Here is a 24741-nt window from a genome sequence, read left to right as displayed (position 1 = left end):
CTAGAAGGGGGTGTCTCTGAGGGAGGGAGGGAGGGCAGGATGCCCCACCTTTGACCTTCACAGAGAAGGTAATGCTGGAGCCCTTCTTCACCTTCTTAGAGGTGAACTTCTCCAGGAAGCGGGGTGGCACCAGCTGCTGCTGCACATCTGGGGGGACACCGGAGGCTGCTGGTGACAAGTGCAGGCCCACAGCCCTAGGACGGGTAGCCTCTGCCCCCCCTCCCAGGCCCAAGTCCTCACCCCCCCGAGTCACTGTCCCTAGAGCCTGTGACCAGGGATCCTTCCTATCCTCCATCGATGGGCATCCCCCCTCACTGAGCCTCCTGGCCTCCCGCCATCCGGACTGGGCTCACCTGCTGCCGCCGGCTTCTTTTCTGGGTCATTAGGGCCTGAAAGAGGAGGGAAGTCAGACCTGAAGTAGGACAGTGTGTCCTGCCTGGGCCCCGGGGCCTGCTCCAAGGGTGCAGGACACCCTCCCACTCCCACACCCAGCACCTTCTGGCATGCAGGCAGGCAGGTGTCTGCCCTCCACCACACCTCTGCCCCTGGGGGAAGGCCGTGGGCCCAATCCCAGGCCTGCCATGGGGGGTCCTATAGGCGGACATCGGCCCCCAGCTCCCACCTTGGACCAGCAGCTGGGCAGAGGAGTAGGCGGCGCCCACGGAGTTGCTGATGTAGGCGGAGTACTGGCCGGCATCCTCGCTGGTGACCGAGAGGATCTCCAGGCTGTGCAGCGTCTTCTTGTTCACCATGCGGATGTGCGCAGAAGCAGTCAGGGGCTGCCCATCTTTGAACCAGTACAGGCGGGGCGCCGGGTAGCCTGACACCACAGGGAGAGTGGTCAGCATGGGGCCACTGCCCAGGGGGTGCTGTGTCCTCCACCTGAGGGGATCCCTGGAGGCCCCCCAGGCCACAGTGACCACCTAACGTCTAGCAGTGGAAGGCCCCACCCAGCCCTCCGGCCCTATCTCCCTCACCTTTCACCTTGAGCTGGAACTTGGCCAGGCGTGTGCCGGGGGCCACCTGGAGGTCTTTCAGCTCCTCCACCACCTGGGGCAATTGTCCCTCTTCCGACGTAGACTCTGCACCCTCCTGCTCGCGACTGGCAGGGAACAGAGAGGGGCAGCGTGATGTGGATGGGTGAGGGGTCCAAGGGGAGTAAGGTCAGTCTGGATGGCTCCTGAGGCTCTCTATTAATATGCTGGACAGAGACCACATGGCCTTGGTGGAGCTTCCAGGACTGGGATTCTGTCAGGCCAAGCCAGCACGGCCACCCCCATGCCAGCCTGCTGGGCACTGCCACCCCTGTATGGCCCCCACCTGGACTGGTAGCCTTGGGCGCTGAAGTAGGACGAGGTCTCGGTGGCATCCGCAGCAGTGTCATAGTCAGTGCTGGTCACTGGGAATAAAGGGTGAAGCTGGAGCCAGGCTGCATTTCCCCTGTCCGGACACATCCCCCCTCCCCCACAAGAGACACCTGGTTCTCCCTGCACAGCTGTTCCTGGAGCCACTTACCCTCCTGAGTCAGAAGTCATAGGGACACAGCCGCCCTGTGGTCCCTCCCTGCCCCCAGGCTGTTACCAGCCCAAGTTCTAGGCCTGTAACTAACTACAAGACCCAACAAATTATAGACATGGGTGACCCTGAGCTTCACCAATGGCAGACAGGGTAAGTGGCAACATCTTCCAATTCCATCCCACTAAGGGGCAGGGATTGGATATCTGGGCCTCAGATGGGGGCTTCCACTTGTAGCCATGATGGTGTAACTTGGACTGGATCTGCCCTCTGCCATAGACAGGATGTTTGTATGCCCCCAAAATTCATATACTGAAATCTAACCTCCAAGGTGATGGCATTCGGATGTGGGACCTTTGGGGGATGACAAGGTCATGAGGGTGGGGCCATTAGAAATGGGGTTAGTGCCCTTATAAAAGGGACCCCACAACACTCCTTCCACCATGCGAGGACACAGCCAGGAGGGCCATCTATGACGCAGAAGAAGCCAACTGTGCTGGCACCTGCCCTTGGACTTCCAGCCTCCAAAACACAAAAATACATTTCTGTTGTTCATAAGCCACCCTGTCTTGGGTACTTTGTTAGAGCAGCATGAACTAAGACACCGTCGGTTGAAACAAAATACATGAAACAATGGTCGTAATGTTATGATTTATAGTAAGTAATACCTATTTTGTTTTGTACCATTCCTGGCACAGAGCTCTTAAAACCCTTGGAGTTTCCCTCAAACTCCTAACAAGCCCCTGTCAAGCACAGCTGAGTTTATGTTAATAATGTTACTTTTGGATAGCCCCTAAGACGGGGCTGGTTGCCAGGACAAGCAGCCATGTGATGAGAGGGTTGGAAGTTTCAGTCCCTCGAGGGAAGGCAGAGGGGCTGGAGGTTGAATCAATCATGCCTGTGTGATGGAGCCTCCAGGAACACCCAAAAGGACTGGAGTTTGGAGAGCTTCCCAGTTGGTGGAGCTGCAGGGAGAGTGCTGGGCTCAGAGAGCATGCAAGCCCTCCCCCTCCCCCATCCGGGTCCTGTGCATCTCTTCCACCTGGTAGTTCCTGCATTATAATTTTTACATTAAGACAGTGACCTCGAAAGTAAATGTTTCTCTGAGTTCTGTGAGCCACTCGAGCAAATTAATGGAACCTGAGGAGATGGCTGTGAGAACTCTGATACACAGACGCACGGGTGACAACTTGGACTTACCATTGGCATCTGAACCCTTTCACTCTAGTGGTCCTGAGCCTTTAATCTGTGGGGTCTGACGCTATCTTCAAGTAGATAATGTCAAACTGAGTTAAACTGTAATACACCCAGCTGGTGTGAGAGCATTGTTTGGAATTGGGTACTGAATCATCAGAATGGTTTCAGCAAGGACACTGACCCCTTATAGGCAGTAAACAATGGTGAGCCTCATGATTCCCCAGCATCTTGCTTTCAGGCCCAGAAGAGGAAGCTGAGGCAGAGCCAGGCAGGCTCTGAGTTGAGGAGACAGAGGCAGCTGGAGTCACAGGCCAGAAAACAGAGAAGAGGGATCCCTCCCTCGGGGATTAAGCAGATGACTGATCAGCACGTGCATGTGAGGGAAGAGCCATCTGAGATGCTGGAGGAAACAATGCTGGAGGGCACAAGGTCTGGGGTGCTCCTATTTCCACAGCCAGACTGGACACCCACCCCTCAGGCATCTGGAAGGTGCCCAGGAGCGTTCTCTCTTCCATAGGAAGAGAATTAGCCCTGTGTGAGCGCTGCCTTGGCCTCATCTAACAAACCACACACCAAACAACCAACGTGCTTCCAGAGAAGCCGTGTTTTCCACAACAGAGCTCCAGGAGACCTGGAGGAATGCACAACATCCAGCTCCCCGCAGAGCAAGACTCGGTGTCAGGCACCCAGTCAGAAGGCTACAGACATGCAAGGAGGCAGGAACACAGGACCCTTGATGTGGAGCATGATCAGTCAGAACTGACATGACATGAGAACTGCCAGAGAAGGACATGCAGGTATCAGAACTGTATTCTCTGTGTTCGAAAAGTCAAGTAGACTTTTAGATAAAGAAGAGTCAGGTAGAATTTCTGGAGACAAAAAGTACAGTAGGTGACACTAACAGCAGATTAGATACTAAGAGCAGTGACTGCATAGGCTTAGCAATAGAAAAATCCAACTGACATGCACAGAGAAAATATAGTTTTAAAAACTTAAGAGTATGGCCGAAACCGGTTTGGCTCAGTGGTAGAGCGTCGGTCTGCGGTTCGATTCTGATCAAGGGCATGTACCTTGGTTGCGGGCACATCCCCAGTAGGGGGTGTGCAAGAGGCAGCTGGTCAATGTTTCTCTCTCATCGACGTTTCTATCTCTCTATCTCTCTTTCTTCCTCTCTGTAAAAAATCAATAAAATATATTTAAAAACAAAACAAAAAAACCACTTAAGAGTATCAATCAACTGAAGTCACCAAATTAGGAGAAGGAATAAATATTTGAAGAAATAATGGCAAAAAAATCCAAACTTATTGAAAATTATAAACCAAAATTCCAAGAAGCTTAGCTACAAGCATAAGGGGAACATAAAGAACAGTGCACCAGCCCTGGCTGATGAGGTTCAGTGGTTGAGCAACACCCCATGAACTGAGAGGTCACCAATTTTAATTCCTGGTCAGGGCACATGCCCTGTAGGGGGCATTCAGGAGGCAGCTGATCAATGATTTTATCTCCCTCTCCCTTCCTCCACCACCACCACCACTTTCTTCTTCTTCTTCTTCTTCTTCTTCTTCTTCTTCTTCTTCTTCTTCTTCTTCTTCTTCTTCTTCTTCTTCCTCCTCCTCCTCCTCCTCTTCCTCCTCCTCCTCCTCCTCCTCCTCTTCTCTCTTTCTCTCAAATCAATTTTTAAAAATTAAAAAGGAGAATAAACAAGTAATCTTTTCTGTCAAAGAGGGGAGTTTAGGCAGCCACCATGTTGGCCCTTATGACTTGCAGCTCCCCTGGGGGCCACCATTTTGAAATGACAAAGGTCAGCTCCTTCCTTTAAATTATCCAATCGAGCAAAACTGTGAGCCTAAGCTCTGACCAATCAAGAGTGAGGGACAGATCACATGCATTAGGCATAAAACCCTGATGGATCACCTGCTCAGTGTGCATGTGCTGCCAGACTGTGTGTCTGTGCATCCTCCTGCAGGAGTTATGATATTTGCCTTACTATCCTGGCTCCTGAGTATACTTGTGTTCTGCCAGGACCCCTGGCTTTGGGGGTTCCCCTTATTTGTAACAATTTGGGGGCTCTTCCAGGATTCTAATTGTCACATGGGGCCAATTGGACCCCTCTCCTGAGGAGGGAGGTGTGCCTTGTTGCTAAGTTGTGGCTGCCTCGGTGAGGAGGGACAGCCATTACTCCCCGGGGCCAATTACGAGCTTGGGATGGAGAGTCAGCCAGCAACACAGGAAGGGCCTAAGCAAGCGTGAACCATGGCAATCAGGTAACCCCATGCATGAGCCAAGGTGGAGAACTGGACTGAGTACTACTCTGCTGGTTGGGTGCCCTCAGAGGTCGGGTATATGTGACTGGGATGTGTCTTGGACATGAAGCTAGTGCAGAGTTGTGATCTCCTGTGAGGGAAGTGGCCAGAGAGGCTTGAAGCGGAAATTGGGGAGTGTGAGAAATTTCCAGTATGGGAGGTTGAGCACATAGTCACAAGGGACTTTCTGAAGATGGGAAAACAAAAATTCTAGGTCTAGGGAATACATTCTCCCAGATAGTCCACTAGGGAGAATGCCAAGGTTCAGGGGAAGGACAGTCTTCGAACCAGGAACAGGAGGCATGGTTCTGCTTTGGTGGTTTTTTTAATCAGGGTATTCTGTGGTGTCTGTAGCCAGACAGACAAGGAGGATGGTATGAAGCTTTATCTGTGGCTTGTGAGCACCTGTACAATGTTTCTGGTGATGCTTTGTGTCTCTTTGTTGTTTGGTTTAATTTGTTTTAAGATGGGGCACGTCTCGCTTTGGGGGAGCCCAGCTATTCGTGGCAAGGCTGAACATGTGGCAGACATTGCAGGTTTGCCCCAGCAGCTCCCGAGAATTCTTAATCTTGGGGATTTTTCCTGCTTTCCTTCTCAGGGTGTCAGCTGCCAGAAATTCTTAGCTAGTGAAATTTTTTGTCTGTGTGTCTGTAATGGTTACTGATTTCTATCTTTTGGAGGCTGTTTGCTCTCCTCTGGTTTAGTAGGAATTACAAGCATGGGGGAGTAAGCAATGTGGGTTGGGGTGAGACTCCATTGTTTGGGCAATAGGATTAATGTTTCCATAATAATGAGCAGTTCATGAAATAGGGACCACATTCCAAGGTTGATTCCCAGGTCCAAGATTGATTCCCAGGTCCAAGGTTTACTCTCAGGTCCCGGGGGCATATAACTTAAAATTTTGAGTTTTCTGGGTTAAATGGTAAAAATTGTTAAACATTTAGGTATTTTGAAATAACAGGATACTAAAATATTAATCTGAGTATGCCTTATATGGAGAATCTAGAGGATAGATTTTAATGAATAAGTCTTGTATTTTATTTAAAATATATCTTAAAAATGTGAATATATTGCAAATCTGAGGGATATTAATTACTTACACGTCACCTAAAAACTAAGGTTTCTAAGGGTTAAGAATTCCCCCCAAAAGAATTCCAACTGGAAAGAAATTATGGTTTTGGTGTAATTTTTAAGGAAAAAGAAGGTGGGTTCTGAAAGTTTGTAAGGTTTGTAAGGAAAGGATGTTATATAAATGGCACAGGCCAGTAAGCCAAGACAAGTGGAATAGGGAAACAGAGATGGATAAGTGCAATTTGGAACTATCTACCGTAGTAAATCCATCTTCCCTAAACCACGGACACTTAAGAGTAAATGATTTGCATTTTGCCTCTCTAACCAGAGGGCAAATAGGTTATACCAACGTACTCAGGGAGACAGATAGCAGAAATCCAATTAGTGTCCTTTGCTGGCCACACCCAAGGGCAAATGAAGTTAATTGTTTTCTTGCCATAGAATTGGCTTTAGGTCATTCTAATAGACCCTGGAATGCCTCAAGATCTTCCTACAACAGAGATTAGGGACAATTTCTTAAGAACTGTGTACTGGGTATCTCTTCTACTTTATTTTATTTTATTTAGTATTTTTTATTGATTTTTCACAGAGCGGAAGAGAGAGGGATAGAGAGTTAGAAACATCGATCATTGATCAGCTGCCTCTTGCACACCCCCTACTGGGGATGTGCCTACAACCAAGGTACATGCCCTTGACCGGAATCGAACCTGGGACCTTTCAGTCCGCAGACCGATGCTCCATCCACTGAGCCAAACCGGCTCCAGCTATCTCTTCTACTTTAACCTCCCTCAGGTTAGAAGGCCTCCTGACTCTCCTCTTGAGTTCCTGGCTCAGTGCCATTGGCCGGGAGACTATGTTCTGGTCAAGACATGGAGGAATAGAAGTTGGAACCCTCCTGGGAAAGACCCTACCTTGTCTTGCTTACCACAGAGACTACTGTTCAAACTGCAGAATGAGGTTGGACCTATCACATGGATTAAGGGCAGACCACCAGCTTTCCTGGGTGGAGACACCTCAACTTGGATGGCCATACTGGGACATATCCCTTTGAAATTAATACTAAAGAAACTGTAAGCTGTCTATTTGCTTTAGGGCTCTGTAAAATTGCAGGGGCTCACAATGTGGCCTGAGGAATTATGTATCTGGATCATGCTTACCTAGTTAAGTTATTGATTATAGATAACTTGAATGACTTGGATATTACAGCTTTTAGGCCAAAAGATTGGGTAGGACTAAATTTAGGATTAGATGTCACAGGACAAGGTCCTCTAGGCCACTGCCAACACTATGCAAATAGAAGTAGAATATAAGGAAACGAATGCCTGGGTGGAATGGATTAAATATTCTGTATGCGCCCTGAATAAAAGCGACTGTTACGCTTGAGGGGCATGAAGGCTACAGACCCAAGTGGTCCCATTTCCATTCGAATGGACCTCAGACAGTACCTGCATGGAATGTGTGCTTGTCCTGTATCAGGAAGAAATTGCCTGGGGAAGTGATTACTATAATACTCTCTCCCCGTTGTTCCCATCCAACAGAGGTAAAGAGCAAGGATCCCTTCAATGATCCAGCCCCCACTTTCAATGTAGACTATAACTCCTATCTCTCAAGGTGGGGGAGGGGGGACAGTACTCAGAGTTTATGGGAAATTTATCCAGATGTGTAAATGACTAAGTATCATCAGAAACCAATCATTCTGCAATCTCTGAAGTTGCTCATGTTGATGTCTGGTGGTACTGTGGAGAACCCTTACTTGGGGCCTTGCCCAGAAGTTGGAACAGAATTTGTGCTCTGATACAAATGGCTATCTTTTCCCCTTTGGCATATAGTAAACGTTTTTCAACAGACAGACAGATTAGGAGAAAGAGAGAGCCCAAAGGGTCCCTTTGATCCCCATATATATCGATACATAGATCCATTAGGGTTCCAGAAGAAGTGCCAAACAAATTTAAGGCTAGAAATCAGATTGCTGCAGGATTTAAATCTGTCCTGTTTTGGTGGTCCACTGTAAACAAGAATGTAGTTGGACTGATTATATTTACCATAATCAACAAAGGATTATTAACTATACTCTGAGATGAAGTTAAGAGTATAGCTAAACAACTAGATACCACCAGCAGGATGACATGGGAGAATAGATTGGCCTTGGATCTGATTTTGGCAGAAAAAGCAGGAGTATATGCAATGTTGGGGGCCCAGTGTACATTCATCCCTGACAACACAGCTCCAGATGGAACCATTACCCAGGCCATTCAGGGATTAACAATTTAGCTACCTGAGTTACCTGAGAATCCTGGAATTGAGGACCCTTTCTCCAATTCACTAGAGCAATGGTTCAGAGAATGGAAGGGGATGATGGTGTCCATATTCACCTCTTTGATAATCATGTTAGGAGTTATGGGATGTTCTATTAGCCCATGTATGAGATGTTTTATCTAAAGGGTAATTGAAACCACATTGACCAAACAGCAAAATAATCTCCTAAACAATGCAGAGCATGAAAGTCAACTAATGTTAGCCAAGTTTGAAGAAAAGAGTTAAATAAGAAAAGGGGGGAATTGTGAGAATAAACAATTAATCTTTTCTGTCAAAGAAGGGAGTTTAGGCAGCCAGCAATTTGGCCCATGTGACTTGCAGCTCCCCTGGAGCCACCAGTTTGAAATGACAAAGGTAAACCCCTCCCTTTTTTCTTTAAATTAGCCAATTGATCAAGACCATGAGCCTGAGCTCAAGAGTGAGGGACAGATCACATGCATCAGGCATAAAACCCTGAGCTGACAGCCTGCTCAGTGTACATATCCTGCCAGACCCTATTGTGTGAGCACCCTCCTGTGGAAGTAAAGATATCTGTCTGGCTCTTAAGTATCCTTTGTGTTCTGTCAGAACCCCTGGCTTGGGGGTTCCCTTATTTCTAACAATTATCATAATCACATTACTCAAAACCAGTGATAAAAAAGAAAATCTTAAAAAATATCCAGGGGCCATTTTTGCAGAAATTGAAAAACCAATCCTATAATTTATAAAATAATGCAAGAGACCCAGATTGTTCAAAACAATCTTGAAAAATAACAATTGTCATTTGCTGGCCACACCCAAAGACAAATGAAGTTAAACTTGCAGGACTACTATGTCTATATCTCTAAACTTACTATAAAGCTATAATGTGGCAATGTCATAACAACAGACATTTAGATCAGTGGAATAGAAATGAGAGTCAGAAATAAATTCATACACTTAATAGAAATTAATTTTGGACAGTAGTTTCAAGATAATTTTATGGGGGGAAATAGTCTTTGCAACATGTTGTTGGGACAACTGGATTTCCATATGAGAAAATAAATTTGGGCTCTTACCTCACACCATATACAAAATGAACATAAACTAGACAAAATATCTAACTATAAGAGCTAAAACTATAAAAACTTAAGAGAAAGAATAGGTGTAAATCTTTATGGCCTTGGATTAGGCAATGGATTCTAAGACATGACAACCAAAGTACAAACATCCAAAGAAAAAGTAGATAAACTGGACTTCATAAAATCAAAAACTCATGCATCAAAGGACACTGTCAAAAAAGTGAAGAAACAACCTACAGAATGGGAGAAAGTATTTTAAAATCATCCTCTCTAATAAAGAGGGAATATGCTAATTGACCCTCATGCCGTCGCAAAGATGATGGTGCCCACAGCCAATAAGGAGGTGGTGCCCAGTCCCCTCAGCTACAGCCAATATGCTAATTGACTGCCCCGCCCTCAAAGATGGCAGCGGTCACAGCCACAAGATGGTGGTGCCCAGCCCCTTCAGCCCCTCTGGCGCAGCAGGTGCCTGGCCACTCTGCACAACTGCATCTGGAGTCCCCCAATCCTCTCAGCCTCCCAGCCACCCAGGCCCCTCGGATGGTGGCTGCCCAGCTACCCAGGGTCACCCAAGACTCAGGTAACCAGCGCCAGCTGAGGCTTGTGCTACTGGCAGTGGCAGTAGCAGAGGTGTGATGGGGCATCGCCTTCCCTGATCACTGGGTTGCCTCCGGCCCCTGAGGACTCCCAGACTGTGACAGGGGGCAGGCTGGCTGAGGGACTCACCCTCCAGTTCATGAATTTTCATGCACCAGGCCTCTAGTATATCTAATAGACATCTAGTACCTAGAATATAAAAAGGACTCTCACAACTCAAAATTTAAAAAAACAAATAACCCAATTTAAAAAGTGGGCCAAAGATTTGAATAGATACTTTTACAAAGAAGACATATAATACCAAAAGCCATTATCACTAGAAAAATACAATCAAAATCATGAGATAACACCTTGGATGGCTGTTATTAAGAAAATTAACATAGCAAGTGCTGGCCAGGAGGTAACTGGAAGCCTAATACATTGCTGCTGGGAGTGAAAAATGGTGCAGCTGCTGCAGAAAAAACAGTTTGGAGGTTTCTCTAGAAGTTAAAGAAAGTTACCATTTTAGCCAGTAATTCCACTCCTAGCTACAAACCCAAGAGAACTGAAAACATGTCTGCATAAAAACTTGTACTTGATTATTCATAGCAACATTATTCATAGTAGCCAAAACAACCAATGGATAAATGTCATCCAATGAATGAATGAGAAGTCCATATGCAATGGAATATTTTTCAACCATAAGAAGGAATGAAGTGCTGATATATGTTCCCACATGAATGGGCCTTAGAAACATGCTCAGCCCAAACCGGTTTGGCTCAGTGGATAGAGTGTCGGTCTGCGGACTGAAGGGTCCCAGGTTCAATTCCGGTCAGGGGTATGTAACTTGGTTGTGGGCTCATCCCCAGTGGGGGTGTGTGCAAGAGGCAGCTGATTGATGTTTCTCTCTCATTAATGTTTCTAACTCTCTATCCCTCTCTCTTTCTCTCTGTAAAAACTATATATATTTCTACTTTAAATATATATATATATATTTAAAGTAGAAATATGCTCAGTGACAGAAGCCAGACACAAAAGGCCATATATTGTCTGATTCTATTTCTAGAATAGGCAAGTTCAGAGATACAGAAAGTCAATTAGCAGTTCCCAGTGGCTGGGGAAGAGAGATAGAGAGTGATGGCTAAAGGGTGTGAGGTTTCTACCTGGGATGATAAAAATGTTCTGGAACTAGAAGGTAGTGGTGATTGCACAACCTTGTGAATATACTAAACACCAGGGAGTTACACATTTTTAAATGGTGAACTCTATAGTGTATAAACATTTAAAAAAAATCCCAATGGAAAAGACATGTTATGTACAGAGAACCAAAGACAAGAATAATGCCATATTTCTCATTGGAAATAATGCAAATTAGTACACAGGGGAGCTGCATATTTTGTTTTTTGAGTTTTTAAAATTATTTTCTTGATTTCAGAGAGGAAGGAGAATGAGAGAGAAACATCAATGAGAGAATCATTGATCAGTTGCCTCCTTCATGCCCCCTGCAACCTGGGCATATGCCTGACCCAGAATCCAACCATGACCTCTGGTTCATAGGTTGATGCTCAACCACTGAGTCACACTAGCTGGGGAGGAGCTACATCTTTAAAGTATGAAAAGAAAAAGCTATTTGAGCAAAACTATCTTTCAAAACCAAAACCAAAATAAAGTATTTTTCATATATACAAAAGCTGAAAGAATTCCAGCCTATCCAGTCTCCACACAATGTTAGAAGACATCCTTCAGGCAGATGGAAATCTAGACCCACACAGCAGAATGCAGAGCATGGAAATAGAGGTACATGGGACATGTGTCTGCTCTTATCTTATTTAAGGTAATCTACTTGTTATTGTGTTTTTAATAGTTTTTTTTTCCTTTTAAAAATATTTTTATGGTTTTCAGAGAAGAAGGGAAAGGGAGAGATAGAAGCATCAATAATGAGAGAGAATCTTTGATTGGCTGCCTCCTGCACATCCCCTACTGGGAATCGAACTGTGACCTCCTGGGTCACAGGTTGGTCAATGCTCAACCACTAAGCCTCAGTGGCTGGACTAGTTTTCTCTTTCTTATTTTGAGAGAACTGTAGATTCACATGCTGTTCTGAGAAATAGTATAAAGCCAGCCAGCATGGCTCTCTCCCTCTCTCTTCCTTTATCTCTCTCTAAAAAAAAAGTCAATTAAAAAAAAAAAGAAATAATATAGAGATCCCATATATCTTCACCCAGTTTCTAGCAAGGTTAACTTTTAACTAACCCATTAGTGACATTAATCCATACACTGACCTTGTTCAGATTTTACAAGTTTCACATGAATTCCACTGTGTGTGTGTGTGTGTAGTGTTCTTTCAATAAAATGCAGTTTCATGACCCTTGCTGCACTTATCAATAACATGTTCCTTTTCCTTGCTGAATAACATTCCTCCTGCTTTCCCCCTTCTCCCTAATCTACTACCAATAAATTTCATGTAACCCATTTACACCTCTTTTGATTGTAATGTATAAAATAAGGTGTAAATCTGCCATTCTCTGGAGCATTATCGCAATCTGTTGAAATTTTGCTTCCTGGCAATTGTTTTGTTCAAATATTCACAAAAATTCTGTACAGGTTTCAATGGGTCAGAGCACAGTTAACCATTCAACCCCTGAGGAGAGATGGGTCATTACCAGGTTTTGACTATTAGAAATAAAGCTTCTATGAGCATATGGGTATAGGTTGTGTTATGAATTTGAGTTTACATTTCTTGAATAAATGCCCAACAAAATGATGGTTAAGTCATATGGTAAGTACATGATTAGTTTTATAAAAAACTAAAGGCCCCATGCACAAAATTCATGCAAGGGGCTCAGCCCTTGGAGGCATAACAGCTCCTTGGCCCTTACAACCCTGGCTTTATCTGGAAGGTTGTCCAGATGGTCATTCCTCTGTTCGGCCATTTGGTCAATTTGCATATTATGCTTTTATTATTATAGCAGACTAGAGGCCCGAGGCACAAAGATTCATGCAAGAATGAGCCTTCCGGGGGAAGAAATGAGGAACCTTTGTAATAATATGAACAGAAAGGATTGATTAAAAAAAAAAAAAATGAATCTTCCTTCCCCTGGTTGCCAGCTCCGCCTTCGCTTTGCCAGAGCCGCCTTTCCACCTTCCCACACTGCCTAACGGCCCAAAGTGGCTGGGGCAGTGCAGAAGGCCTGCATCGTTGCCATGACAAGGATGCAAGCATCCTACCCTACCCCCTCACCACTCAGCATCTGTTAAGCTGCCAGCTTTGTTGGGCTAATTTGCATACTCACTCCTGATTAGCTGGTGAGTGTCGCAGAGGCACGGTTAATTTGCATCTTACTCTTTAATTAGTGTAGATTCCCTACCATGATCCAGATTAGCTGCACCATTTTCCACTCCCATGTGGATGAAAAGGTGCTACATGCTTCCCTGAGAAGGCCTGTGTGACCTCCTCGCAAAATCAAAGACCTACAGTAACCACAAAGGATGGTATGAAATTAAAACTTTTCAGCTAAAAGCAGCTTATGGTGGGTAATCATGTCCTAGGCTAGAATCTTCCTTCACAAAAGTCAGTCTTACCTTGACTGAGCCTGTCTATTGTCTTTTGCATCTACAATAACACACGGTTGGGATGTCAGGGTTCTTTTTCTGGACCCCGCAGGGCACAACCAATGCACCAGAGCGGAGACTACAAATCCTCTCATTGTTGCTAATTGTTGACTATTAACTATCCAGCACCCACCCACCTAAAAGATGTATATGTCCATCATTTTACTTTGTACCCAATCCCAGAGGCCCTCCTCCTGCTTTCTCCCTTCTCCCTAATCTACCACCAAAGAATTTCATGTAACCCATTTACACCTCTTTTGATTGTAATGTATAAAATAAGGTGTAAAACTGCCATTCTCTGGACCATTGTTGCAATCTGTTGAAATTTTGCTTCCTGGCAATTGTTTTGTTCAAATACTCACAAAAAAATTCTGTACAGGTTTCAATGTTTCTTACAGATACCCACCAGCAGTGTATAAGGGTCCCATTTCTCTGTCCCCTCACCTGCATGTGGTGGCAGCACAATTTTTATGTTAGTCATTCCACTGTGGGCAGGGATGTTTTGCTAGGGTCCTGGTTTGCATTTTCCTGTCATCTCTGTGCCTTTCCCATGAAGTTTCTGCACATGCTCCAGAAACTTTTTTTTCTTTTTTCTTTTTACTGTTTAAAATTGAGCATTCTTCATATAGTTTAGATAAAGTCCTCCACAAGATATATGGTTTGTGGATATTCTCTCAGCCTGTAGAATTTCATTCTGTCTCTCTAGCCAGTGTGGCTCCTTTGGTCAGAGCATTGTCCCATACACTATAAGGTGGCAGGTGTGATTCCTGGTGAGGGCACATACCCAGGTTGTGGGTTTGATCCCCAATGGAGTGCATAAAGGAGGCAACCAACCAATCAATGTTTCTCACATCAATGTTTTTTTGTCTCTCTCTCCCTTCCTCTCTCTAAAATCAATTTTTAAGAAACACTTCATTGTTCCATACCAGCAAAAGATTTTAACTCTGATGAAGTCCATTTTACTAATTTTTTTCTTTTACCAGTCAAGTATTCAAAGATCTTTCCTAGCTCTAGGTATTGAAGATTTCCTCCTATTGTTTTTCTGAAGTTTTATATTTTCATTAAGTATGTAATCCATTTTGAGTTACCGTAATTTTCATTTATGGTCTAGGTTCTTTTTTTCCTTTCTTTCTTATAAATGTCCAAATTATTCCAGCACCATCTTTGAAACTTTATCCTTACTCCACTCAATTGCTTTTGCACTTTTGTCAAAAATCAGTTAGACGTGTCCAGCTGGCGTGGCTCAGCTGGTGAGCGTTGACCTATGAATCAGAAGTCTCAGTAGGACTTCCGGTCAGGACACATGCCCAGGTTGCAGCCTTCATCCCCAGCAGGAGGCAGCTGACCAATGATTTTCATCATTGATTTTTCTATCTCTCTTCCTCTCTGAAATTAATAAAAAAATATATATTTTTAAAAATCAGTTAGACATATTTATAGGGACCATGGGGTGGTCTTTTCTGTGGCCATCCTCCATCCTGAAGCCATCTGCAGGAGTCACTGCTTTAGTGACTTGTCACTTAGGAATTCTAAGAGATTTAAGAGCTCTGAGCCAGGAACCAGGGATGAGACCTGGTACGTATTTCTTACTGCCCACAGTGCTATTGATCACCCACCATGCCCCAGGACACCTCCAAGCCTGTCTGGGCCCCTCCTCAGCCCTGATGCTTCTCAAAGAGTTAAGGTCCCTACTCCCACTCCAAGGAGCTCCCAGAGAGCTCTCCATCATCCACAAGACATATTCAACCTAGCACTGCCCCCCCGAGCCAGGATGCCCTGAGCTGCCCACCCTAGGCCAGCAAAGCAGGCCGGCCACACTCACAGTCCACGCGGAGCTCAGCCTTGGTGGAGGACACGCCCATGCTGTTCTCAGCCAGACAGCGGTAGACACCCATGTCTGCAGGCACCACAGCAGTGATGATGAGCTGGTGGCCGCCCTGCTGGTCATCGCTGATCATGTAGTGGTCATCCTCCTCCAGGATCCTCCCATCCTTGAACCAGCGCACGCTGGGCACGGGCTGGCCTGTCACCACACAGTCGAAGCTCACAGGGTACCCGTCCAGCACCTCCTGATTCTGCAGCTCAGTCAGGAACACTGGGGCTGGGAGGGACAGGGAGGGCGTGCAGGTTAGTAGCAGCCCCTGTGCCCAATCACCTGGGCTGCAGCGGGTGCACCCGTGTGACCCGCGAGGCCCCCATTAGACGGAGGGCACTCAGACCAAGAGGCTGAACAGCATTGTCTCTGCTCTCTGAGCTCTTCCTTCCTCCCCATTCCCTAGGGGAGTCCTCCCTTTGTCAGCCTGGCTCCCAAGCCACCTTGTGGCCAGAGGGACAGCAGACAGAAGGCGTGGAGGAGGGCAAGTAGAGGCAGGACCAAGGCATTGTGGCTGGGAGTCCAGGGTTGGAGGCCTCGCGCTCAGAATCTGCCAAGAGCCAGAAGCTGGGACCCAGCCAACGCCCTGACCTCTCAGCTGACCCTGGTCACTTACCAGCCTCGCCCCTCCTCTACCGCCCATCCTCTCCCGCCCCACCCCAAGTGGCTCACAGACTCACCAGCCTCTGTGGTCCGCGAGCTGGGCACTGGCTCTGAAGGCGCTGTGGGGGCAAGGGCCACCTTGGCGATGCGTACCTCCACCCCCCGGGGTCCCTGCTCTGAGAGGCTGATGTCCACCCCAATGCCTAGCATGTTGAACATCTCCTGGAAGTGGGTGGCCGCCCGACGGGCCTCGGCCAGGGCCTCAAAGCGGATGCAAACCAAGTGCTCATCCTCGCGGTACGTCTGCCAGTCCCCAGGCTGCGCAGGCTCCCCCGAGCCCTCGTCGGCGCTCAGGAAGATCTCCTCCTCGGAAACCTCGGTGGAGCCCTTAGTGCGGAAGAGGCGGTGCAGCCGCCGGGCTGCCCGGCGGAAGGTGTCGTCCACTTCTCCGCCAGAGGAGCTCTCGGCCTCACTCTCCGTCCCGCTGACCGCCACGTGGGCGCTGTGGACCGTGCAGCCAAACTTGCTGCTCACCTGGCAGGTGTAGCAGCCCGCATCGGCGTGGCCCACGCCAGTGACCAGCAGAACACAGGTGCCGTCCCTGAGCTGGTCAATGTGGTGGTGCCTGCCGTCCGTCAGCTCCACACCGTCCTTCATCCAACGAGCTTGCACGTCTGCCTTGCTGGACACCACACACTCCAGACGCAAGATGTCCCCCACCTGTGCCTCGGTGTCGCCAAACGTGCTCCGGAACACAGGCCCCTCCTGCTGCTTCATCTCCTTCCGCACCTTGTAACCCTTGAAGGCAGCCTGGATCTTCATGGCCGCCTTGTCCAGAGATGGGTCGCTGAGGTCCTCAATAGTCAGGTCTCCTGGCGGTGGGCTCACTGTAGCAGGCTGTTTTGGCTGCTTCTGCAGCTTTCCCGATGGGACTGCTGGAGCCCCACCCTGTGTGCACAGATCGGGTAGAGAAATGAGGCCCGGATCAGGGAAAGGATGGGCAGGGGCCTCCGGGGTAGGCTGGAGGCAGAACCTGGTCTGATCCCAGCTCCAGCAGGCCACTCTGCCTCTGCTGCTGGCAGCTGCACTACCTTCACTGAAGCCAGAGGCTTGATGGCTCCGGTTGTCACAAAAATCAAGCCCACCTTCCCTGAAATCACTTTACACCAGGATGGAGACTCACAGGGTTGTGAGGAGCACTATAGAGGGGCCAGCTCCAGCTCTTCAGGGAAATGGGGGATGGGTGCATCAGTGGATGGATAAATAAATGTATGAAAGATGCATGATGGCTGAATGAATAGGTAAGTGGTTAAATGGATGGCAGATGGATTAATAAAGGAATGGTGATGGTTGAATGGATGGATGGATGGATAAATGGGTGGTATAGACCTATGGACAGCGAATGAATGGATGGATGGTGAATGGTGGGTGGGTGGGCAGATGGGTGAGTGTGTGGATAGATAGTGATAAATGGAGGTGCATGGATGGGTAGGTAGGTTGGTGGTGATAGATGCATGAATGGATAAGTGGATGGCTGATGGAGGGATAAATGGATGATGACGGATGGATGAACAAAGGGTTATTGAACGGATGGGTCGGTGGATGGTGAATGGTGGATAAGATGATGCGTGGCTGGACAATGAGTGGTAAAGATCTGAGACACCCACGCCTCCCTTCAGGCCAGGCTGGAGGCTCACCTGACTGGCCAGTGGCGAGGTGCCAGGCTTCCCAGCCTTCTTGAGGTAGGTGACCAGGGAAGGAGTGCCCGCCCGGGACTCGTCGTCAGAGCTGGTGTGTGAGAGGTCGGCCTCACCAGTGCGTGCCAGCTCGTCGGCGGTGGAGTAGTCCTCAGACAGGTCCGGGGCCAGGTCCTCCGTCTCCTGCCGCAGGCGCTGATGGCGCCCGTCCACCTCAGGCAGCTCGCTGATGGAGTCCAGCGTGGGCTCCCGGCTCATGCGGCGCTTCCGAGCCAGCGCCTCCCACAGCAGGTGCAGGTCACCCTCCTGGGCCGCCTCGGGGGGCAGGCTGGGCTGTGCAGGGACCTCCTCTCTGGATCCTGGGGTCAGCACCACTGTGGACAGCGGGAGACTGGTCAGCCCGGTGGGAACTGGGCTGCCGACCGTGGTTCCCCTCAATAGGCCTCTGCTGCCCACCATCTGGAAAGCCCAGATGGCACAGCCCTTACAAGGTTTCAGAGGCTCCAAGCCGCTCTCCTGGGCCTCAACTTCCCCTGCTCAGGCCTCAGTCCTCAGAGTGAGGGGGGCGATGCTTGAGGTCATGGGAGGCTCACAGTGCAGGGGGGAGGACACAGTGCAGGGGGGAGGGGGCACAGTGCAGGGGGGAGGGGGCACAGTTCAGGGGGAGGAGCACAGGGCCTGAGGGGGCCTCAGAGCACAGGGCCTGAGGACTTAAGGGACCAGCAGTGGGTCTCCAGGACTGTGATGGCCGGGATCGCATTCAGGGAGGAGGTGCAGCCTAAGGCACCAGAGATGTGGGCTCGGACATGGGGCTGAGCCGTGCAGGGTCTGTGCGCCTCCCCAGCAAGCCTCAGTTTCCCTTGGTGTGAGGCCAACTCCCCAAGTGGACCCCTTGCTATGGGGGTCCTCCCCTCACCCCAGGGTCCCCCCCAACTCCTCCACTCCCGCATGCCAGGCCCCGGAGGACGCACCCTGGAAGGCCCTGGCAGAGGCAGAGACGGGATCCCTGGCAGGGCCGCAGCGGTACTCGCCCTGGTCCTCCGCCGAGAAGCCCCGGATCACCAGCGTCTGCCGCCCACTCTGGCAGAGAACCTGGAAGCGGCCCCCGGGCTGGATGCGCTCCGTGCCCTTCAGCCAGACGACCTCTCCAGCCTCGGGCACCTCACATTCCAGACGCAGGTCCTGGCCGGGCGCCACCTGCCGGCTCTCCAGGGCGCGGGGCGCGGGCGCAGGTTCCGGGGCCTCTGCTGAGGATGAGCCATCAGTAAGGACGCGCCAACCTTCCAGTTTAGGGAGGCCGAGAGCTCCAGGCTGGACCCCCACCCTTATCTGCCAGGACCGGGCAGCAGCTCACCGAGCCTCACTGTCTGGGGCAGGTGCACGGGCTCCCCGGCGCCCGCGGGGCCCACGGCCGCCACGCGGAAGCGGTAGGTCTCCCCAGGGGCCAGGCCGTCCACCACGCACTCGGGCTCGGACACCAGCTCGTGGCACAGCTGCCACTCCCCAGTGGCCGACGGCTTCATCTCCACCCGGTAGCCACGGAGGCCACCACCGCCGTCGCTGGCGGGGGCCACCCAGGACAGCGTCACAGAGCGGTCACTGCGCCCCACCACCTCGGCGTCCTCCGGGGGGTCCGGGAGGCCTGCGGGGAGGGCGGTCAGTTTGGTCTCCATTCTCTCATAGGAGGCTCCGGCCGTCCCGCCCTAGGGTCTGATTCTGGGGTGCAGTGAGGGTGGACAGATCACCCCCCAGGCCTGTGCCCGTGGTGCCTGGGCTCCCGTCCCGGGAGCCAGGGCTGTGCGCCTGGGTGGGGGACGCGGAGAGCCTGCAGTAGCTCCTGGATCTGGAGCCGCCGCCCCTACCCACCCATGGGGGCGTCCAGCACCCGAGCCACGCACCCAGCACGGTGAGCCGCGCGGAGGCCACGGCGTCGCGGGCGGCGAAGGTGACCTCGCCCGCGTGGTGCGGCCGGGCGCGGCGCAGCAGCAGCGTGTGGTGGCTGCCGTCCGCGGTCACCGTCCAGTCCTCATCGTCCGGCTGCACGGCGGCCCCGTTGATGTACCAGGTGGCCTCGCCCACGGGCACCGCCTCGCTGAGCGTGCAGCTGAAGTGGGCCTGCCTCCCTGCGCCCACGGCCGCGTCCCTCGGGGGCTCCAGGACCTCCAGGCGCCAGCCTGCGGGCGGGGCCGGGGCGTGAGCTGGGGACCAGCACAGACCAGGACGGTGGCCTCCGGGTACTGGGAGACCTTCCCCTGCCCCCCCCCCCCCGCCCCTCTACTTCCCAGCCAAATCGGGGCCCAGCTCCCGAGCGAGGGGTCTTAGAGATCGGATCTCTGAGGTCATTGTTCTCCAAATTCCAAGCCTCCAGTGGGATGGAGCTTCAGAGACCAACAGCCCCCCTTAACAGCCCACCTGCCCCTCATGAAGGCAGTATCTGGTGGAAGGGGTCTGAGTGACCCACGCCCCCTGTGGCCATTGGTTCTCCTTGCACCCTGGCATCTGGTGGGAGGGTCTCAGAGACCATGGCCACACCCCTATCCCATAGTGGGAAGGGTCTAAGAGACTCTCCCAACCCCTCCTCATCCCTTCAACAGGGTATCCCGTGGGAGGGTCGCAGAGACCCCGACCCGCACACCCACCTCTGACGGTGAGGAACGCAGAGGTCACCACGTCCCCAGCCAGGAAGGTCACCCGGCAGCTGTCCTGAGGCCGCAGGTTTTTGAGCAGCAGCAGGTGCCGCAGGCCGTTCTCGAAGTAGACCACCTCGGCGTTCTCCGAGCTGGACACGGGCTGGTCATCCAGCAGCCAGGTGTGCGCGGCCACCTCCGGCAGGGACAGGTGGCACTCGAACAGTGCTTCGCCCCCCTCGGGCACCTCCACGTTCTCCAGGCCACGCACCACTGTGTTCTTGGCTGGAGGATGGAGGGGTGACTCAGGGCGTGGGAGCCCTCACTGCCCAGGCCGCAAAGAAGTGCCCCCCATGACACAGGGCCAAACAGCGGGCCACCAGTGATGTGGAGCCTTCCTGCATGTCCTCCCCAGGCCCTGCCCGCCTCCACACCATCACCATGCTAGTGTCAGGACGGGGTCTTCCCACCGCACCAGAGAGAAGCCTCATGAGTGCTCCCACCCTTGCCCTGGCTGCAGGTGGGGCTTTACCGTCCCCCTTTCCGCTGTCTCCGGGCCACTGCTAATCAGACCTGCTGGGCTGCTACTCTCACTCACTGGGACCTGAGAGACCTCTGCCACCTTCCCCCGCCCTCTCTGTTCTCTCCTACAAAGCCCGAGAGTCTACAGTTAATGGTCATGCGTTTTCCACGGAGGCCATGAACTCAGAGCCTGACTGTGAGGCTTGTCACCTCCTAGCACCGTTTCCAGGACAGGCATCCAGCCAAGAGGAGTGACAGGAGGGGACGCTGCAATGGGAATGAAGGAGGGGGCCAGCGGGGAGTCAGCCAGCGGGGTGAAAGAGGCAACGGGCCAGGTGGTGAGAGCAGGCAGGAAAGGAGCTCCGGGTGGCCCGGGGCTGGCCTAGATGCCAGGAAAGGTCTGAGTTTGACCCACATGGCAGCCAGGGAGCCGCCACAGTCACTGAGCTGGAGGTCCGAGCCCACAGCCCCAACTGCTGTCTGGATCTGTGCCCCAGACGGAACCCACACACAGCCAGGATGCAGCCTCCCAGATCGGTTAGCATCCAGGCCCATGCTATAGGCAGGGGTGTCTGCTCTGGACAGGGGCCCAGGGAATGAGGTGAGGAGGGTGACTCAGAACAGAGGACCTGCTGGGCTGCCCACATCCCACTCCCACTGCTTTCCCTCAACAGAGCAGACTCCTCCGTGGCCCGGCCCCTCCCCTCCCCACGTTAGAGCTGACAGGGACTTAGGCATCTGATTCCATTCTGCTGGGTGGCATGATCAGGACCAGCTGACGGAGACAGGACGGGGTGAGGAGGAAGGGGGAGAGGAAGAGCAAGGGGAGGCCGGTGAGGTCATTGCTGGAGCTCACCCTTACTTCCTCCCCAAGGATGTCACCATTGTGTTGGATAAACCCCCAGATTTTAAAGCAGCAGCAAGCCCCTGAGCCCTACTGCCCCCCTTCCTTACACTGCTTCCTTCTCCATGTGGCCCTGTCTGTGGCTGCAGACTCTACCCAGATGTCCAGGAGCCCCAGACCCACCCCCCAGGCCGGGGACACACTGCTCCAATCACATTTCCAATGAGGATGTCAGGGTGCTGCTGGGAATAAGGGAGTTTTGTTTGTTCCCTGATATGCTCACAGGTGCTCCCCAAAAATGTTTATAAAACTTAGCTGTTGAACTAGTGAGGGAATGGGGGGAGGGGGAGGGGTTGTGAGGCCAGTGGGAGACTGGTCTCACCTGCTCACACCTGCTACCCAGCTTGGCTGGCCCCGACAACCCTCTCACTCTCCGGCTCACTCCCCACCAGGGACGGTTCCGATTTTCCCAGAGATCAAGTGGCTTCAGCCACTCAAAGCTCCTTCCACACAGGGGGGCGGCCACTGTTCTCTGCTCCTGCTTCCCCAACAGCATATCCTCTCAGCGACATGGGGCTTGTTGAAGTGACAGCCTGGGAAGGGGCAGAGCTGGGATCTGAGCCCAGGATGTGGGGGCACAGCCCCATGTAGAGCCCCGCGGAGGGTCCTGCAGCCCCAGGGCTGCTTGCTCACCCGCCCGGAGGCTGCTTCCTTGCCTGCCTCGACCTCCCCGGTGTTTTGGATGCAGGCTCTTTAGGTGCAGTCTCTGCCCAGGGTCTATCTGGCCACCCTGTGCTATCGGGCTGCTTGAGGAGGGGTGGGGTCTGGATGGGTGGGTCCAGGGCCCAGCCAGCTTCAGCAGGACCTACTGCTCAGATCCCATCTTCCTAATACTGGCGCGGTCACACACTGCTGGCTGCCCCGCCCGATGCTCCACCATTGCGTATTGGCCGGGACCATGCCGAAGCCTGCTGGGCCTGGGCTGCCTGCTGGGCGGCCTCACCTTGCACTTGCAGCAGAGCCACCACTCGGGTGCCCGCAGCCTCACAAGAATAGATGCCACTGTCGGAGGGCAAGGCTGGCCTGAAGGACAGCCTGGCCACGGTCCAGTCCTGCTCTATGATGACGCGACGCCCGTCGGCGCGCACCTCCTGCTCGTCCATCTTCCACGTGGCCTGCACCGGCCGCGAGTACTGGCAGAGGAGCTCGGCCGGGCCACCCTCCTCCACCGCCAGGTCTTGCATGGCACTGACCACCTCCACTGCGGGATCTGTCGGCCAACACGCCGGGCACGTGTAAGCCTGAGCCGTGTGACCAGCGCCTACCCCCCTCTGCGGTCAGCAGCAGCAGTTCATCGGCAAGCAAGCGAGGGGCTTCGGCAGGAAAGGAACTAGCCGTGGTGGCCCAGGTCCCTCACATACTGCAAGCCTTGCCTCTCCACACCCCACCCTCGGCAGACGCCTCTATCCCTCCTGACCCCTCTGACCTCCTAGGCCCTTTCCTCCCTGGCCCTGGGGAGCACGGGGCACCAGCAGGGACACAATGCCTCCTGAAAGTTCAGGCGCCCTCAGCATTTGCTGGGACCCAGCACCCCCATCCCAGCTTGTCCCTTTCTCAGGGGCCTTTCCACTCCTTTAGGGGGTGCCATCCATCTCCACCTGGAAAAATCCTGCTCAATACATGGGCTGCTCCTTGGACCTGGGGGCATGTCCATTCACTCTTCAACGGTGCAAACCCTTCTGCAAACACGCCGGGTGAAACCACACCAGCGGCCGTCCCAGGAGCACCCAACTGGGAGTGGACTGAGGGGCCCTTGGCATCCCACTGCCCTCCCCAAAGGCTAGCTCTGTCCCAAAAGAGCACAAGACCCCCAACCTAAACCACGGCGGTGTAAGCAGCCTCGAGCAGGGGTAGGACAGGCTGGGGCAAGGTGGGAAGGCTGCCCTCTGGGTATACGCCTGAGAAGGTGCAGCTGCAGAGTGGTGACCAGGTGGCACCAGCACCCAGGGTCCCACGAGCAGGTGGGCATGAAGTAGCCTTCCACACATGTGTGAGTGTCCACACATGGCACGTGTGGAGCAATGCCAGTCCCCAACCCCTGCCCCGGAGCCTGCAGGAAGCTTGCGGGAGCAACGATGGCAGAAGCATTAGTGCGGGCGGGGTCCCATTGGCTGGTACCTTTGACTAATAACTTGGCCGTGGAGACCAGGGGCCCTGCACGGAAGGTGACGGTGCCTGAGTCGGCAATCCCCAGGCCCGATAGCGTGAGGGAATGAACCGTCCCATCATGCACGCAGATGGCAGTCTGGGGGCTGTCCTGCAGCAGAGTCCCATCCAGCCACCAGCAGGCCTCAGGCCCACCCGCACAGGACACCTCACAGGAGAACGTGGCCACATCCCCCGCAAAGACGTCCACATTCTGCAAGCCACGTACCAGGCATGGTGCTGCCTCTGCACAAGAGGGCAATAGGAGGGCAGGCTGGGGTGCCCTGGGCCCACAGGACTATGTGGGGGGTATACACATTGGGGGATCCCTGGCACTGGGGATTAGAGATCAACTTGGGCCAACTATCCCACCCTGCTCACGGAATGATACATTCAAACCACTCACAGAGAGTGGACTCAGTGTCCCTGAACTCACACCCCGCTCCAGAATACATCTGTTTTCACAAAAATACACAGAAGGCAGACATGCACCCACAGCCTCTTCAACAATCAGAATGACAAGTCCCAAGCCACATGGCTATGAGGGGGGATGGGGAGGAGAGGCTGTGGGGCTGCCACTCTGAGAGGGTGGGGTCTGCCTCAGGTAGTAAGCCTTACATCCCTGCAGGTGTGGAAGCAGATGCTTCTTATATTCCCAGAAGGCCACATGGCCAGATGTCACCTGTGGTCCCCAGCCCTAAAATTCCACAGCCCTAATGCCCCTGGCAACTCCTTTCTGC

General features: G+C 51.9%; 1 protein-coding gene across 1 annotated transcript in view; it reads right to left on the bottom strand.

Moving 5' to 3' along the window:
* OBSCN (obscurin, cytoskeletal calmodulin and titin-interacting RhoGEF) overlaps positions 1–24741 on the bottom strand; it is a 169425-nt gene that overhangs the window by 21280 nt on the left and 123404 nt on the right. Inside the window, 12 exon segments of the mRNA XM_036450609.2 lie at positions 49–147; positions 354–389; positions 623–820; positions 978–1102; positions 1321–1399; positions 15453–15731; positions 16184–17054; positions 17804–18177; positions 18775–19050; positions 19158–19445; positions 19702–19977; positions 20443–20715. Of these exon segments, the coding sequence (XP_036306502.1) occupies positions 49–147; positions 354–389; positions 623–820; positions 978–1102; positions 1321–1399; positions 15453–15731; positions 16184–17054; positions 17804–18177; positions 18775–19050; positions 19158–19445; positions 19702–19977; positions 20443–20715 (3174 nt within the window).

The sequence above is a fragment of the Pipistrellus kuhlii genome, unplaced genomic scaffold (assembly GCF_014108245.1).
Source record: "Pipistrellus kuhlii isolate mPipKuh1 unplaced genomic scaffold, mPipKuh1.p scaffold_m20_p_21, whole genome shotgun sequence".
NCBI lineage: Eukaryota > Metazoa > Chordata > Mammalia > Chiroptera > Vespertilionidae > Pipistrellus > Pipistrellus kuhlii.
The sequence above is the reverse complement of the archived record's forward strand: the minus strand, read 5'-3'. Positions and strand labels throughout refer to the sequence as shown.